The sequence below is a fragment of the Lactuca sativa genome, chromosome 9, assembly GCF_002870075.4.
Source record: "Lactuca sativa cultivar Salinas chromosome 9, Lsat_Salinas_v11, whole genome shotgun sequence".
Taxonomy (NCBI): domain Eukaryota; kingdom Viridiplantae; phylum Streptophyta; class Magnoliopsida; order Asterales; family Asteraceae; genus Lactuca; species Lactuca sativa.
In genome coordinates this window covers 179,840,702-179,854,212 of record NC_056631.2, presented here as the reverse complement: position 1 = coordinate 179,854,212, position 13,511 = coordinate 179,840,702, and the positions used below count along the sequence as shown (strand labels likewise).

Here is a 13,511-nt window from a genome sequence, read left to right as displayed (position 1 = left end):
GTCTTTGGTCTCTACACGATCAGAAAAAACCATAAAAGAATAACATGATGATAGTTTCGTTTTTGCTTCAAGCACAAGCAAAACAGAAAACAGGAGGCCTGTTGCTCTAAAAAAAGAACAGAAATCGGACAGGAGAGCTGCTTCTTCTGTCGCAAGCTCTCCTTCTGGACATGAGAACTTCTTTTCTTTGATTTGGATTCCTGTTGTCACAAATTCACTTGCTACACAAGTTCTCCACACGAGATTTCTGAGCAGGTAGATATTTTTGAACAGGTTTGCACTGTAATTTGTAGCTTTGAAACCAATTAAAGATAATCAGAAGAGCGTATGCTATTTTTCATAACTCGCATAAACACTAATTTATTGAAGCAAAATAACTCAAAAACTCCAATCTCTAAAAAACGATTACAGGAACCTAACATCAGAATATAACTAAGATTCGTAAATGTAATCTAAATATAACTAGGATTCCTAAATGTAACCTAACGTTGCATTTAATGACCAATAAAATTTGCCGTTAAAAAAGGTAGAACATATAGCAAAGGTCAAGAATCAATTATTTATTACTTATACAAACAATCAAAATATTATCACTTGTGTTTGAATAACAAAGTACACGAATATATTCACTCTACTAAACAGTTTACATATGCAGCATCAAGGGGAACAAAATAGTGTAATGTTTGTCCTATGCACACCAAACTCAGTACAACATGTTTTGTCTTAAGTAACACATAGGCTTCAGATGACTTCATTAGGGTTTCTAGGCGATCTTCCACCAGATACACTATTTCTTCATTGAATAGTGCATGTACACGAAAACTCCTCCTCAGATTCCGGAAGCTCACAACCTTTCATATAAATCGTTGGTATACCACCCATTTTTACTGGCAACCCACTCAAGCTTGAACAAAATGAAATATCAAGAACACTCAACTTTTCAAGTCTCCAAATCAATTCCGGTAACTTTTCCAGTTTCATACAAGAACGAAGACTAAGCATTTCCAAATTAGTCAAACTCCCAAATTCTTCAGAAAATCCACACATCTCATTGCAATTTGTGATGCTAATAGTCTTAAGGTGGACACTGTGACATAATGTCCATGGAAATTCGACTAAATCTTGGCAGTTATCGATATCAATCTCAACTAATTGTGGCCAGATATCGGGGCAGTTGATAATGGGTTTCTTGAAAGTGTTGCCAATTTTGCACAATATGGACGATACTTTCTCCGATAAAATGGATGGACTTATCGAGATATTGGGGGGGTTGTTCATGGGTTTCTTCAAAGTGTTGCCAGTTTTGCACATTATGAGCGATACTTTCTGCAAGTTTTCTAGCGATAAAATGGATGGACTTATCGCCACACGTTCAAGTCTAATCGTTGTTAGATTACGTAAAGAGCCGAGAAAATGGAAATTGTCAAATTCTATAGGGTATAAACCGTGGTTTGTGATGTTTAGAATCTTTAATTTTTGACTTCCTGCTAAGAAATGGGGTAAAGTGTAGGTTTTTGACCTTAAGTTCAAGATTAGAACTTCGAGGTTGGGGACTTCCAAATTGCACCATTTTGAGGAGAATGACTCTCCTGCAATCAAGATGGTAATCGATTAATAAAAAAATATATATAATACAACCATAAACTCATTAATATTATTTATAGCCCTGTGTTCCAAACGAAACTGAATTTTCACTTCTCTTCTTCTAGATTAATATTGTTTTGGGAAGGACTATATGCAAGAAACATCAATGTACTTTTATTTATTACTTTATTTTAACATCCTATTTTCATTTCTTCTTATTAATACATTGGACTTTGAAACAATATACCACTTATAGTAATACAGTCTAAATACAAAGAAATTTTGGCTTGTATAATTGAGAAGATTTTCAAAGTATAATGTCCTGATAAGGGCATCTCCAACCCAACACCGAATCCAATTTTTTGCACCAATTAGTTTGAACCCATGCAACTCCACTTATTGCAACATTCTGTGTAAAGGAATAATATAACACCAAATTTGATGTTATACTGTTCCTTTACACCAAAATGGTGTTAAACTTTCATGTGAAAATTTTGGTCCTTCAAGTTTTAGGCTTGTATATTTCTAGTTTATTTAATTGTATACGTATATTTTAAATATAATAATTATTAGGTGTAACATTATGTTATATATAATATATGAAATCGATATCAATTAATCATATATATTAACTTTAAACCTTGGTTATAATTAAATGATAATATAATTTATAAAGTTATTAATTAGAAAAAGACGCAGGACAACTTAGTTGGTAGTGATGCGACACCAAAAAGTTTAGTGAAAAAGCTTTCCTGTCATGGATGCTCTAATTGGGTAAAATTTTCAAAAGTGTCTTAACAGAAAAACTTTCAACTATAATGATAATGGAAAAAATTATAATATGATGTTATAATAAACAAATAAATGGAAGTTAGTGTTATTTCTTGCATTTAGCCCGTTGGGAACAAATATCACACCAATGTTATTTTATTTATCTGAAAAAGAGAAACATATTTCTATTTATTTGTTTATTATAGCATCCTGGTTTCATATTCTTTCTATTGAAATTTTTAAAAAAATCAAATTATAGCAATGTAATCAAAATATGAAGCAAAATTACGGGGCTATAAAAGAAATAATGTCCTGATACCAAAAAAAAAATTACTATAATTGGGTATTTTTTTCAAAGTTCATTGCCTTAATATGAAAAAATTGGAAGTGCAGGAACACAACATACAAAAATAAAATGCTGTTACTATTTATTGCATTTAGCTCCTTTAGGAACAAGTATAAAAGCAACATATTTTCTATCGGGAAATCTTCAATAAAGGCCCAATATTTTGGGCTAGTTTATGGTTTAATCCCAAATTAATTTTTGTTTACAAAAAATGACAAATTAACGGCTAAAACTTCAAAATAACCCTAGTTGGTTAGTTTCACATATTTAACCAATATCCTGTCTTTTATTGTTAATTGATCAAAAATATTGGAAGTTTTCTGAAGATTGCATTATTTTTTACCAATAATCAAAATATTACAACTTTTCTGAAGATTAGTCTTGAACTAATGTATATTAATAAATCATTTTAAAACATAACATATCTTTTTTATTATAAACAAAAGTAATATAGTTGTTGCTAATTTTTAGGAATAGAAAAGTGGACTATGTGCCCCGTCCCAATATTGTTTGCTGACAACTTCAAACGGTCTACGATCGTCTTATGCATCATTGTGGCTGTCATTCAATGTTGACTTATCACCCTCGGTGGATGTGTGTTATCTGATGGTGATGGTTGTTACCAGGTAAGGTAAGGGGTAAGGTATGGAGGTTGGGTAGTAGTTACGTTAAACAACATAAGAGGAATACCTACATAGTACATCTAATCATGACATCCGCAACGATGCATAAGATAATCTTAGATAGTTTGAAGTTATCAACAAGCAATATTAAGGAGGGGGGGGGGGGGTACTTAGTCCACTTTTCTATTCATAGAAATTAACAACAACTATATTTCTTTTGTTAATAATAAATATATGTTATGTTTATAAATGATTTGTTAATAATAGTATATATTAGTTCAAGGGTAATCTTTAGAAAAGTCCAAATATTTTGGTTATTGATACAAAATAACGTAATCTTTTGAAAAATCCCAATATTATGATCAATTAACAAAAAATGATGAAATACCGGCTAAATTTGCGAAACTAGGCAACAAAGGTTATAGCCGATAATATGTTTTTTTTTTTGTAAACAAAAATTAATTTAGAATTAAACCATAAACTGTCTCAAAATATTAAGACTTTATTCAAGATTTCACATTTTCTATATGTTGTATTTGCTAAAAGGACCAGTTTGGCATGTTAAAAACCAATATTAAGTACCCAAAGGTCAAAATATAAGTCTTCCGTTTTGAAACAAATAGAGTAACTTCCATTCAAATTTATGAATGAATATGCAAAACAATTATTTTTTTCAACAACCAGTGAGCCGACCCACATTGCCCCAAGATCGTTATGTGAGATGAAAATCATATAAACTAGGTACACAATGGCCTACTAGGTGGACTGCTATAACAACCAAATGTCAAGGAACCGATTCACATTGAAATTGAAACTCCCACATAATGTAAAGATGCTACCCTAAAACCAATTATGCTACGCTCTATGGGATTGAGTTTATGAAAGAATAAAAACCTGTGGAAATAGACAATATGCGGGCTTGCATGGGTTCTTGGACTTGTTCAATATATGCAGGCAATTCATCTCCTTGTGCATTTATAATCAATCTACTCCTTTGTGGTAAGGGTAGTTTGCTATTCAAGTGAATCGCAAGCTCCCTCAACAAATCATGTTGTGTCACAAATTGTTGATCGCAATGGTTAACTCTTGCGCCCGAATCATTCCTGTAACAAAATAATTTGAGTATTCATATACAGAAACATAAATATAAATGAAATTAAAGTCCAACCTATTTAACAATTGTCGTACACTCGTGAATTTAAATGGACAATATTCAGTAATAAAGTAACATTATGTTTGTTTTTTACTTAATAGACTTGGGGACATGACTTAATCATTTAAGCTACACATGCGTTTCTTTTATACTTGAACCTTTTATTCTTATTAATTTCAATATATATAAAGAGGGTATCAACGCAGAAAATACCCTGTGGTCATAAGATGGACAAGATTTCTATTGGAAAATTCTTTGATTGTGGCCATGGTATCAACGCCATCGTCATCATAGTCGTACAAATGCACCCACATATTCAAGAGGGAGCTAACCGGGATCCTTTGGTCTTCAGGAAATAGCCCAAAATCCAAGAAACATTGCTTGTATTCGTCATCTAAGGCCTCGAAGCTTCTTTCTAAAGCGATGAATATATCCTCGTGTAAATCTAGAAGTGATCTCCCTCGAGACAACTTGTTTAGCACAGATTTCCAGGCTAACTCATCCTTCCCATTTAAGGATAGGCCAACCACGGTAAGGGTGAGCGGATGATTCTTACACCATGAAACCATCTACATATATACAATGGATACCATCAACTCAAGTTGGTTTTAAAAACAAAGAGGCAAAAAGACAAGAGAAATTACTTCCCTTGAGCATTATTCATATCCAAATATTATTTGTCATAATATTTAATTTCTTTGTTACCAAGTATAGAATATCGCTAATTACCTGATTCACAAGATCATCATTAATAGTTGGACTAGGTCTACTCCCGCCTCTGGTAAATGCTGAACCTCTAAATAGGGTTTTGGCATCTTCCTGGTGCAACGGCTCAAACCAGAACACATTGTATTTCGGAAAGGCAGTCCTGGATGTGACAAGAATTTTGTGTCCTCCGATCTTGGATGGAAAGATTTCTTCAATAAACGAAGCAGACCACACATCATCTAATACTAGAAGCATAGGATCTGATGCTTTTCTACTCAAAAAGTTTTCCAACTTGGTCCTTGCGTCTTCATTGCTCTGAAACACAAGCAGCGGGCTGGAGGAATTTGGATTAAAGAGATCACTCACCATCACCATCAAGTTGGGTGTTTCTGAAACTATCACAAACAAGATATTCTCCCCAAATCTTTCTGTTCAAAAGCAAGAGCTAGCCATTACCAAATGAATCAAAAGCCATCCTAAAAATCAGTCAACCGGAATTGATGGATTACCTCGAATTTCAGCATCATGGCATAGCATTTTCACCAAAGTGGTCTTCCCACATCCACCAGGAGCCGCCACAACCAGCACCGAACGATCATCACAACCCATGGAACTTCCACCATCATCAATATCAGTAGAAGCAAGAACCGCAGCCTTCAGCTTCTGTAGTGGCTCTTCAAACGCCACGATTCCACTTGGAAGTCTGGGAACTCGCCAACCATAATTTTCTCGTTCTTCGCCAACCGAAGCTATTCTCTTATTAGTCATGCGATTCAATATATGACCCACTTTTACATTCGTATCATTCTCCAACGCAAGCGCCTGCGTACTGTCCCGAATCTGAATTGCGACAACTCCGGCTGGACAGAAGTTTCCCAGCTTACGGTTGAGACGTTTTAGCTGTCTTGAGTAAAGGTTCCTCTTGAAGGGATTCCACTTCACTTTCGAAGATTCGCACACAAGTTTTTCGGCCTTTTTGATTTCATTTGTGAACATATTGCACTCTTCCTCTGAATGATCTAGTCCCCGTTTGCTCTTAACAATATCATTAACGATCGGTCCTATCATCTGTAAGGTGGCGGTGAGTTGCTCTAGTTCGGCCTTGAACTGTATTGTGGTTTGTGCTTCGCGTGTTACATTTTTTAAAAGGCTGAAGATGGATTCGAGAAGGGGATCTGGAAGCAAATCCATTTCTCCAGGTTAATCCCAAAATCTGGATGTTAAAGAAAATAGACAGGAAGATTACAGGGATGAGGTTGATGTTCTGAAGTTTTTTTTTTTTTTTTTTTTTTTTTTTTTTTTTTTTTTTTTGGAGGAAAACCAGTCTTCTGAACTATAATCAAAGCAACGGCGGCCACTATTTTTTTTTTTTTTTAAAAAGAACGGGTTTAGGTAATCCGCCACCCCCCTTCCCTTTTTTTATCGGGTAATTCCGTATACAACGAACAAAAATCCAAATACAAGATGATTTGAGTAATTCTGCTTATTTATTAAAATTTTATTTTTAAGTTTAAACAAACTTTTAAATAATATGTATTTTCATTTGTCACCCATTCTGTTTAACTATGTATTTCAAAATTTACCTTTCACTTCTTTAAAATCTATTCCACACATCTATTATTTAAATATGATTAATAGTATAATATTACAGTGAGAAATGACATATATATATATATATATATATATATATATATATATATATATATATATATATATATATATATATATATATATATATATATATATATATATATATATATTATTTATTTATTTATTATTTATTATTATTATTTTTTATATGCAATTATCAATAAAGTTCTTATTGGGGATTTCTAAATGCATTTTGCACTAATGAAATGATTGATTATTTAATGTAGTCAAATTTATCCAAACTTTTTGACAAAATATATTTATACTTATAGCTTTTTTTTATATACGTAATAAAAAAATGAAATGTCTATTGGTTTCCCATGTTAAAAAAAAAAAAAACCCCTCTAATTTTATGACGATTTTATGATGCTTCAGTATTTGTATACATTAATTTTAAACACTAATTTTTAAATGTTGATTGAGTTTAAAAATGAATTATACTAATACTATTATAGGTTAAAAGTAATGTATATATTTTTTTAAAAAAATATTATCATACACATATTAGCATATTTCTAATAAACTACGTTAATATAGTGAATTTTTAACAGTCTGAAAAAGGGTGAAATATGAACATTATGTATTAATAAAGGGATTAATGAGAATTTATACAATAACATTCTACATAAAACAATTGTTACATATTGTACATTTCAAACTTTAAGGCACAAATACAAAAATAATATATATATATATATATATATATATATATATATATATATATATATATATATATATATCAGTGTTGTAAAAATCCCGATTAGGTCCCGATTAATCCCTAGGCACTACTTGACCGATTAGAGAGCGCCTAACGATTAATCTATACATACAAAATGACTGAAACAGTAGAACCCTATGAAATTTTAACATTTTGAAGAATTTATATATCAATTAAAACTATTTGAGGTATGATTAGTGTTGTATTTATCATATTAAACTATTTTGTTATGATATTAGTGGCATTTACAAACTTTTATATGATATTAGTCATATTTAAAATTTTAAAATCTAACAAATTAGCAATTAATGGTCCCCGATTAATCCCTTAACCCCAGTCCACCGACTAGCTAACGTCGAACGATTTTTACAACCTTGACATATATATATATATATATATATATATATATATATATATATATATATATATATATATATATATATATATAAGAACCGAGATTATAAAATTAATTAAATTTTTATAGTAAAAAGTCAAAATTATAAATCAATTATTTTAAATAAATTATTACATAAGAGATGTTTTTTAGATATATAAAATTATAATCATTGATTTAAATAAATACATTGATTATATCACCTTATAATACATATATTAATTTTATTTTATTTTTAATTATAATGTTACTAATTTAATGTAATTAGAGTGTGGAATTTAAAATTTGAATGAAGAATCAATTATTAAATTAATATAATTAGAGTAGGAAATTTAAAATTTAAAATTTAAAATAAAAAATTAATAGGTTGACATGTGGCATGATAGTTGACATGTAATATCAATGATGATTTCTAACATTGTGACACTTGTCAATAGGAGAATAAACTTATTTATTTATTAGAATATATATATATATATATATATATATATATATATATATATATATATATATATATATATATATATATATATATATATATATATATATATATATATATATATAAATGAGAACATTCTCTATATTGAGAACATTTGAGAACAAATTTGAATCACTATTTTTTAAAAATTAAAACCATAACCAACGGGCCGCCTACACTTGTCCCCCCGTCGGAAACCACCTGGCTACCTTCGTCTCTTCATGTTTCTCAATTTGCTTGCCACCACCTCCCTCAACCTCACTTGTACCCTCGTCGGATAGAAGTTTCCATGAGGATAAGCAGTTTACATTCAAGCTCTCGACCCGATCTGATACACTTCAACGTAGATTCAGAGAAAGAGATAGAAGATTAGACAATTCGATCGGAAGGTCAATTGTTTAGTTGTCGAGGTTTGTCACGATGTCCATCTCTTAACAATTTTGTTTGTAAAATTTGGTATGGTGCTCATTCCTTCAATAAGCGACGTAGATTTCAACATGTCATCACAGAATTGGATCATTAAACAAATGAGTAGCTGAAACTGAAATCGAAATTGCTATTATCTAGTTGAATCGAAATCAAGTTGACTCCAAATTGGATTCAATCAAAGGAAACTTAAGTGGAGTCGTGATTTGAAGAAATTGGCGGCATTTTGTAGATGATATTGCTTCAATTATCCAAAAGTGAACAACAGTTCAGAAGGATTAGACAAGTTCGTGCCTGAATCAAGCAAGTTAACACCATCAGGATGGTAATTCCGTTAACGATCAACTCCAAAAGTTGGGATGCAAACTAGAACATCGGAGGAGGGTGAGTATAACAATAACGATGTCAGACAATGAAATCGGATAAAGGTATAACCCTATAACTCTAGATCTTAGCCATTCCTTGTTATTAAGGATAATGCTTTTGAATTGAAAATTATTGATCCTCCTTGTAAGAATCAAGCTAATTTGTACTCTAATCAAGAAAACGATGGACCTGATCTGATTATGAGTTAGATTCATGATATTGTCAAACATCTTCAAATCTGGACTCCAATTACTATAAATTTGGACTTTAAAACTAGAATATTAGGAAAGGACCCCTCTCATGAATCATTTGCAGAAAGGAAACGACCCTCACAATTATTTTTAGTGTTTATTAGTCTTGGTTAATAATTTAACTTGGGTCTACCATCAAATTATTTAGTACTCTCCTATGTACAATTACAATCATGGATCGTTCCTTTATGCAAATTGTTGGTGTCAATGATAAATGAAAATAGTAATCTCAATGGGTTGGATTGGAATCTATTAGAGATCTGATGACCACTCTAGTATTTTATGCACACAAGGTGTTTGTCATATTGTCTAAAAGAACTTAACTAGAATATAATGAAAATAGTAACTTATCGATCTCTATTGTCAGGCATTCAAATACTTTACAGTAAACGTATCAAATAATTGATATTTGTTTTTGCTTTTACTAATCTGTTGTTCGAGCAAGCATATATGCTTATTTTTTGTGTAACTTTGTGTCTAATATGTACATTCTTATGACTAAAGTAGGTAACCCCCTCCCCCAATCCTATCCCAGATTAACTTGTACACATACTATCAAAGAACGAGCAACAAAGGTCCTAATATTCATCATATGATAATAACAAATAAAAAAATAACTCTTGAGTTTTTTTAGTATTATTGAGGATTAGGTAAGGCTCTTATTTGAATAAATCGTAAATGATTTTTCTTTTCATTCCAGGTTTGCATATAATATGATAATATTTGTTATCTGGTAGAAATCTTATTAAATAATTCCAGATTGTATCTATTTGACAACATGCTGATAGATTAAGAAGTTATACAGGAAATTATAGTTATAGACTTATCCAAGTAGGAAATTATTGGATTAGGTGTCTAAGCTCATAACTAAAATTGGTAAGTACTTGAATTGATAGTAGCACAGTCCTTTTGGGTTGCCCTCAAACCTAGCAATTGGACAAGATAATTTGAGAGAGAGAGAGAGAGAGATTAATTTATCATGTGAATTTTAAATTAAATAAACCGTTTAATAAAGTGTTATGAAAATAATATATTAATTAGAAATCATATTATTTAATTAATAATTAATAAGAAATTAATTTGAATTGATTTTGGGATTAACTGGATTAAATAAAAGTACATGGACTGTTTTGTTATTTATTAATAGTTGAGAAATGAAGGCTCTAGAACCCCTTGGAGGAGGTGGACAGAAATATCTAGGGAATCCCTAGGAGATTTCGTCCAAAACCCCTTGGACAAGGGGTTATGGGCTGTTTGGTCACCAAGCAAATGATCTAGGGGATTTCCCTTTAACCCTAGTTTTGGCACCAAGTTTCCTCAACTATATAAGGAGTCCCATACCCCTTGATTTTGTGCATGCCTTCCCTCCACAAGAATTGGACGGAATTCTATCCCTCTCTCCTAATTCATTCTCTTGTTATTTTTTTTGGGACATGATTTGTGGTTTATACTTTACTTTACATAACTTTTAGAGTTCTCGATCTAGGACTGTAACGCCTGTTCCAGGTATCGTTTGATTTTCTAAGTAATTTAGGGTTTTAGACTGGAACTCGACGAGTTGGCTAGCTCCAACTCGTCGAGTAGAAATTATTTTTGGACGCGAGACTTAGGATCTACTCGACGAGTTGGAAGCCCCAACTTGACGAGTAGATGCTGTAAAGAGAAACCCTAATTTTCAGGGATTCGTACCCTATTTAAAGAACTTATGGCTAATTTGTAGCCTCTCTCATCGTCCTTACAGCCCAAAGAAACCGTAGTTCGAGCCTTATACCTTCTTGTGTGTGTGAGAGAGCTTTGGAGAGTGATTTTAGTGTGGTTGTGAAGGATTTTAAAGCTTGAAGAAGGAGGAGTAGAGAGAGAGAGAGAGACAGACAGACAGACAGAGAGAGAAAGAGAGCAGTAGATCCAACATCTACTTTGTTTTGCCAACCATCTTGAGGTATAAAGTTGCTACCTTGACCTTTATTTTCTTAGATATCATCTCATGGAAGAATATGGTCACTTTTGGTGCAAAAAGGGTGTCATACTCGGATTTGGACTTGTCATGAGGATATGGTTCCAGATCTGGACACCTCATAGGTCTTCAATGACATAAAGTTGCTCCCTTTACCTTGTCTAGGCCCTTTTCACGTCCTAAATATTGTATGAACCCTATATTTAGTGTTTTAGCCATTTAAGGCCATGCATGCATGTAAAGTTTGCAAGTTTACGTGGTATTTCGTTCTTAAGGGACTAGATCTGTAGTTTAGAGGTCCGGATTCGACTGGAAGAACTAATTAAGTTAAGACAAAAGGAAAACTCGATGAGTTGCCCTGGAGACTCGGCGAGTTGGAGTGGGTTTCCCATTTTCGGTCTGTAGAGTAAACTTGACGAGTTGATAAGATAAATCGACGAGCTGGATCAGGTTGTCCTCATTTTCGTTATGACGAGTAGCTCGACGAGTTGATGAGACAACTCGGCGAGTTGGTTAGGGTTTTCCCCGGTTTTCTGGACTCTGAAGGAACTCGACAAGTTGGGGTCAACATGGACTGTTGACCTTGACTGTTGATATGAACTTTGATTAGGGTTGACCAAGTTTGACCATAAGGGTATTTATGGTATTTCGGGATTTTGACAAGCTAGTCACATAATGATTGTAGGCGATTGAGTTGGAGCTACGCGTTGGGACTTATCTGATCTTATTCATTAGTTCAACATTTTGAGAGGTGAGTCTACTCACGATACGAATGGGTCGAAGGCACCAAGGCCGATCCATTATTTGTATTGTGTTGTCCTAATTGATATGTGATATATGGTATGCTAGTTGTATCTATGATACTTGCATGTAAGACCTTGGGGGGTTCCCGGGGCACGTAGGTATAAGACCTTGGAGGGTTTCCACGGCATCCTAGGTGAAGAACTCGGGGGGTTCCCAAGGAATTTAGGTGTAAGACCTTGGAGAGTTTCCATGGCATCCTAGGTAAAGACCTCGAGGGGTTCCTGAGGCATTAGGGTATAAGACCCTAGAGGGTTTCTAGGGCATCCTTAATCAAGACCTTGGGGGGTTCTCGAGGCATTAGGCTAAGACCATGTAGGGGTTCCCATGGCACCTAGAGTAATACCCTGGAGGGTTTCTAGGGCTTCCCTATATGTTTGTATGCATGGCTGATATGGTTTATGTAGCTTTTATAGCTAATATGGATTATGTGGATTGTGTGGGGTATGCTCTGGGGAACTCACTAAGAATTATCTTACAGTTTGTTGATTTGTTTCAGGTTCTTCGGAGCCTAAGGGCAAGGGCAAGGCTTGATGACGCTACATGCACTCTCTCTCCGGCGTTTTATGGGACACTCTGATAATTGAAATAATATTGTTGATGTTATGAATTTGAAAACAATTGTACTTGAGATTTTGTGGTTTATTGGAAATGTTTTGATTATTTAAAAATGAAAATTTATTTTTGAAAATTAGGTCGTTACAAGTTGGTATCAGAGCCTTGGTTTGTGGGATTCGGGCACACTCTCGGGTGCGTCAGGACTCAAACTAAGGAAATGGTAAAATTGTTTTCAGAAATAAAAGTTAAAAACTTCTTAAAATGGAAAAGAGGAGATTGCGATGCGTATGATCGACCAAGTCAAGTAAGTAGTTCCCCGATATGTTAGCCATGTTATACTGATATCTAAGTTATGATAATCGTATGAATCTTGCTACATGTATGCTTTCAAAATTATATGTGATTGGGGTCTTATTGCCTCTGAATGATTGATTTGGCCTTATTTCTTGTTCCTTGTCTGGTTGTGGTCTTAGGGTAGAGTCTATTATTCGAAAGTCTATTTGATCCTGTTTTGTGTATAATTTGCATACATAAGGCAACCTGTTATGATTGGGTTCTGGTTTGATATGGATGAAGGAAATCTAGGATAGCCTAGGATTTGAGCTATACCGTAGCATGTGAGATATGATTTGTTCTGGGATGAATTAGAGTTATCAGGTAGAGCCTTGGGAAAGGTACAGGTAAGTGTGGAAGGTAGTATTGGGCTCGTACTACTGAAAGCACAGGACCT

The 13,511-nt window shown here is 33.2% G+C and overlaps 1 protein-coding gene across 1 annotated transcript; it reads right to left on the bottom strand.

Annotated features, from left to right (window-relative positions):
* Nucleotides 1-543: 543 nt before the first annotated feature.
* Nucleotides 544-6,529, bottom strand: LOC111916876 (probable disease resistance protein At5g66900). The gene is made up of 5 exons (XM_023912532.3): nt 5,695-6,529; nt 5,207-5,613; nt 4,691-5,046; nt 4,219-4,427; nt 544-1,589 (listed from the first exon to the last, which is right to left on the bottom strand). Exons 1-5 carry the CDS (start codon nt 6,374-6,376, stop codon nt 796-798), a joined length of 2,448 nt encoding a protein of 815 aa, XP_023768300.1. The 5' UTR covers nt 6,377-6,529; the 3' UTR covers nt 544-795.
* Nucleotides 6,530-13,511: the final 6,982 nt, after the last annotated feature.

Excerpts from the sequence above, each read along its gene's own strand:
- LOC111916876 (XM_023912532.3), bottom strand. The coding sequence starts at position 6,376 with ATGGATTTGCTTCCAGATCCCCTTCTCGAATCCATCTTCAGCCTTTTA. Across the intron at positions 5,614-5,694 it reads CCATGATGCTGAAATTCGAG|AAAGATTTGGGGAGAATATC; the intron begins GTAATCCATCAA and ends GCTTTTGAACAG. Across the intron at positions 5,047-5,206 it reads ATGATGATCTTGTGAATCAG|ATGGTTTCATGGTGTAAGAA; the intron begins GTAATTAGCGAT and ends GTATATATGTAG.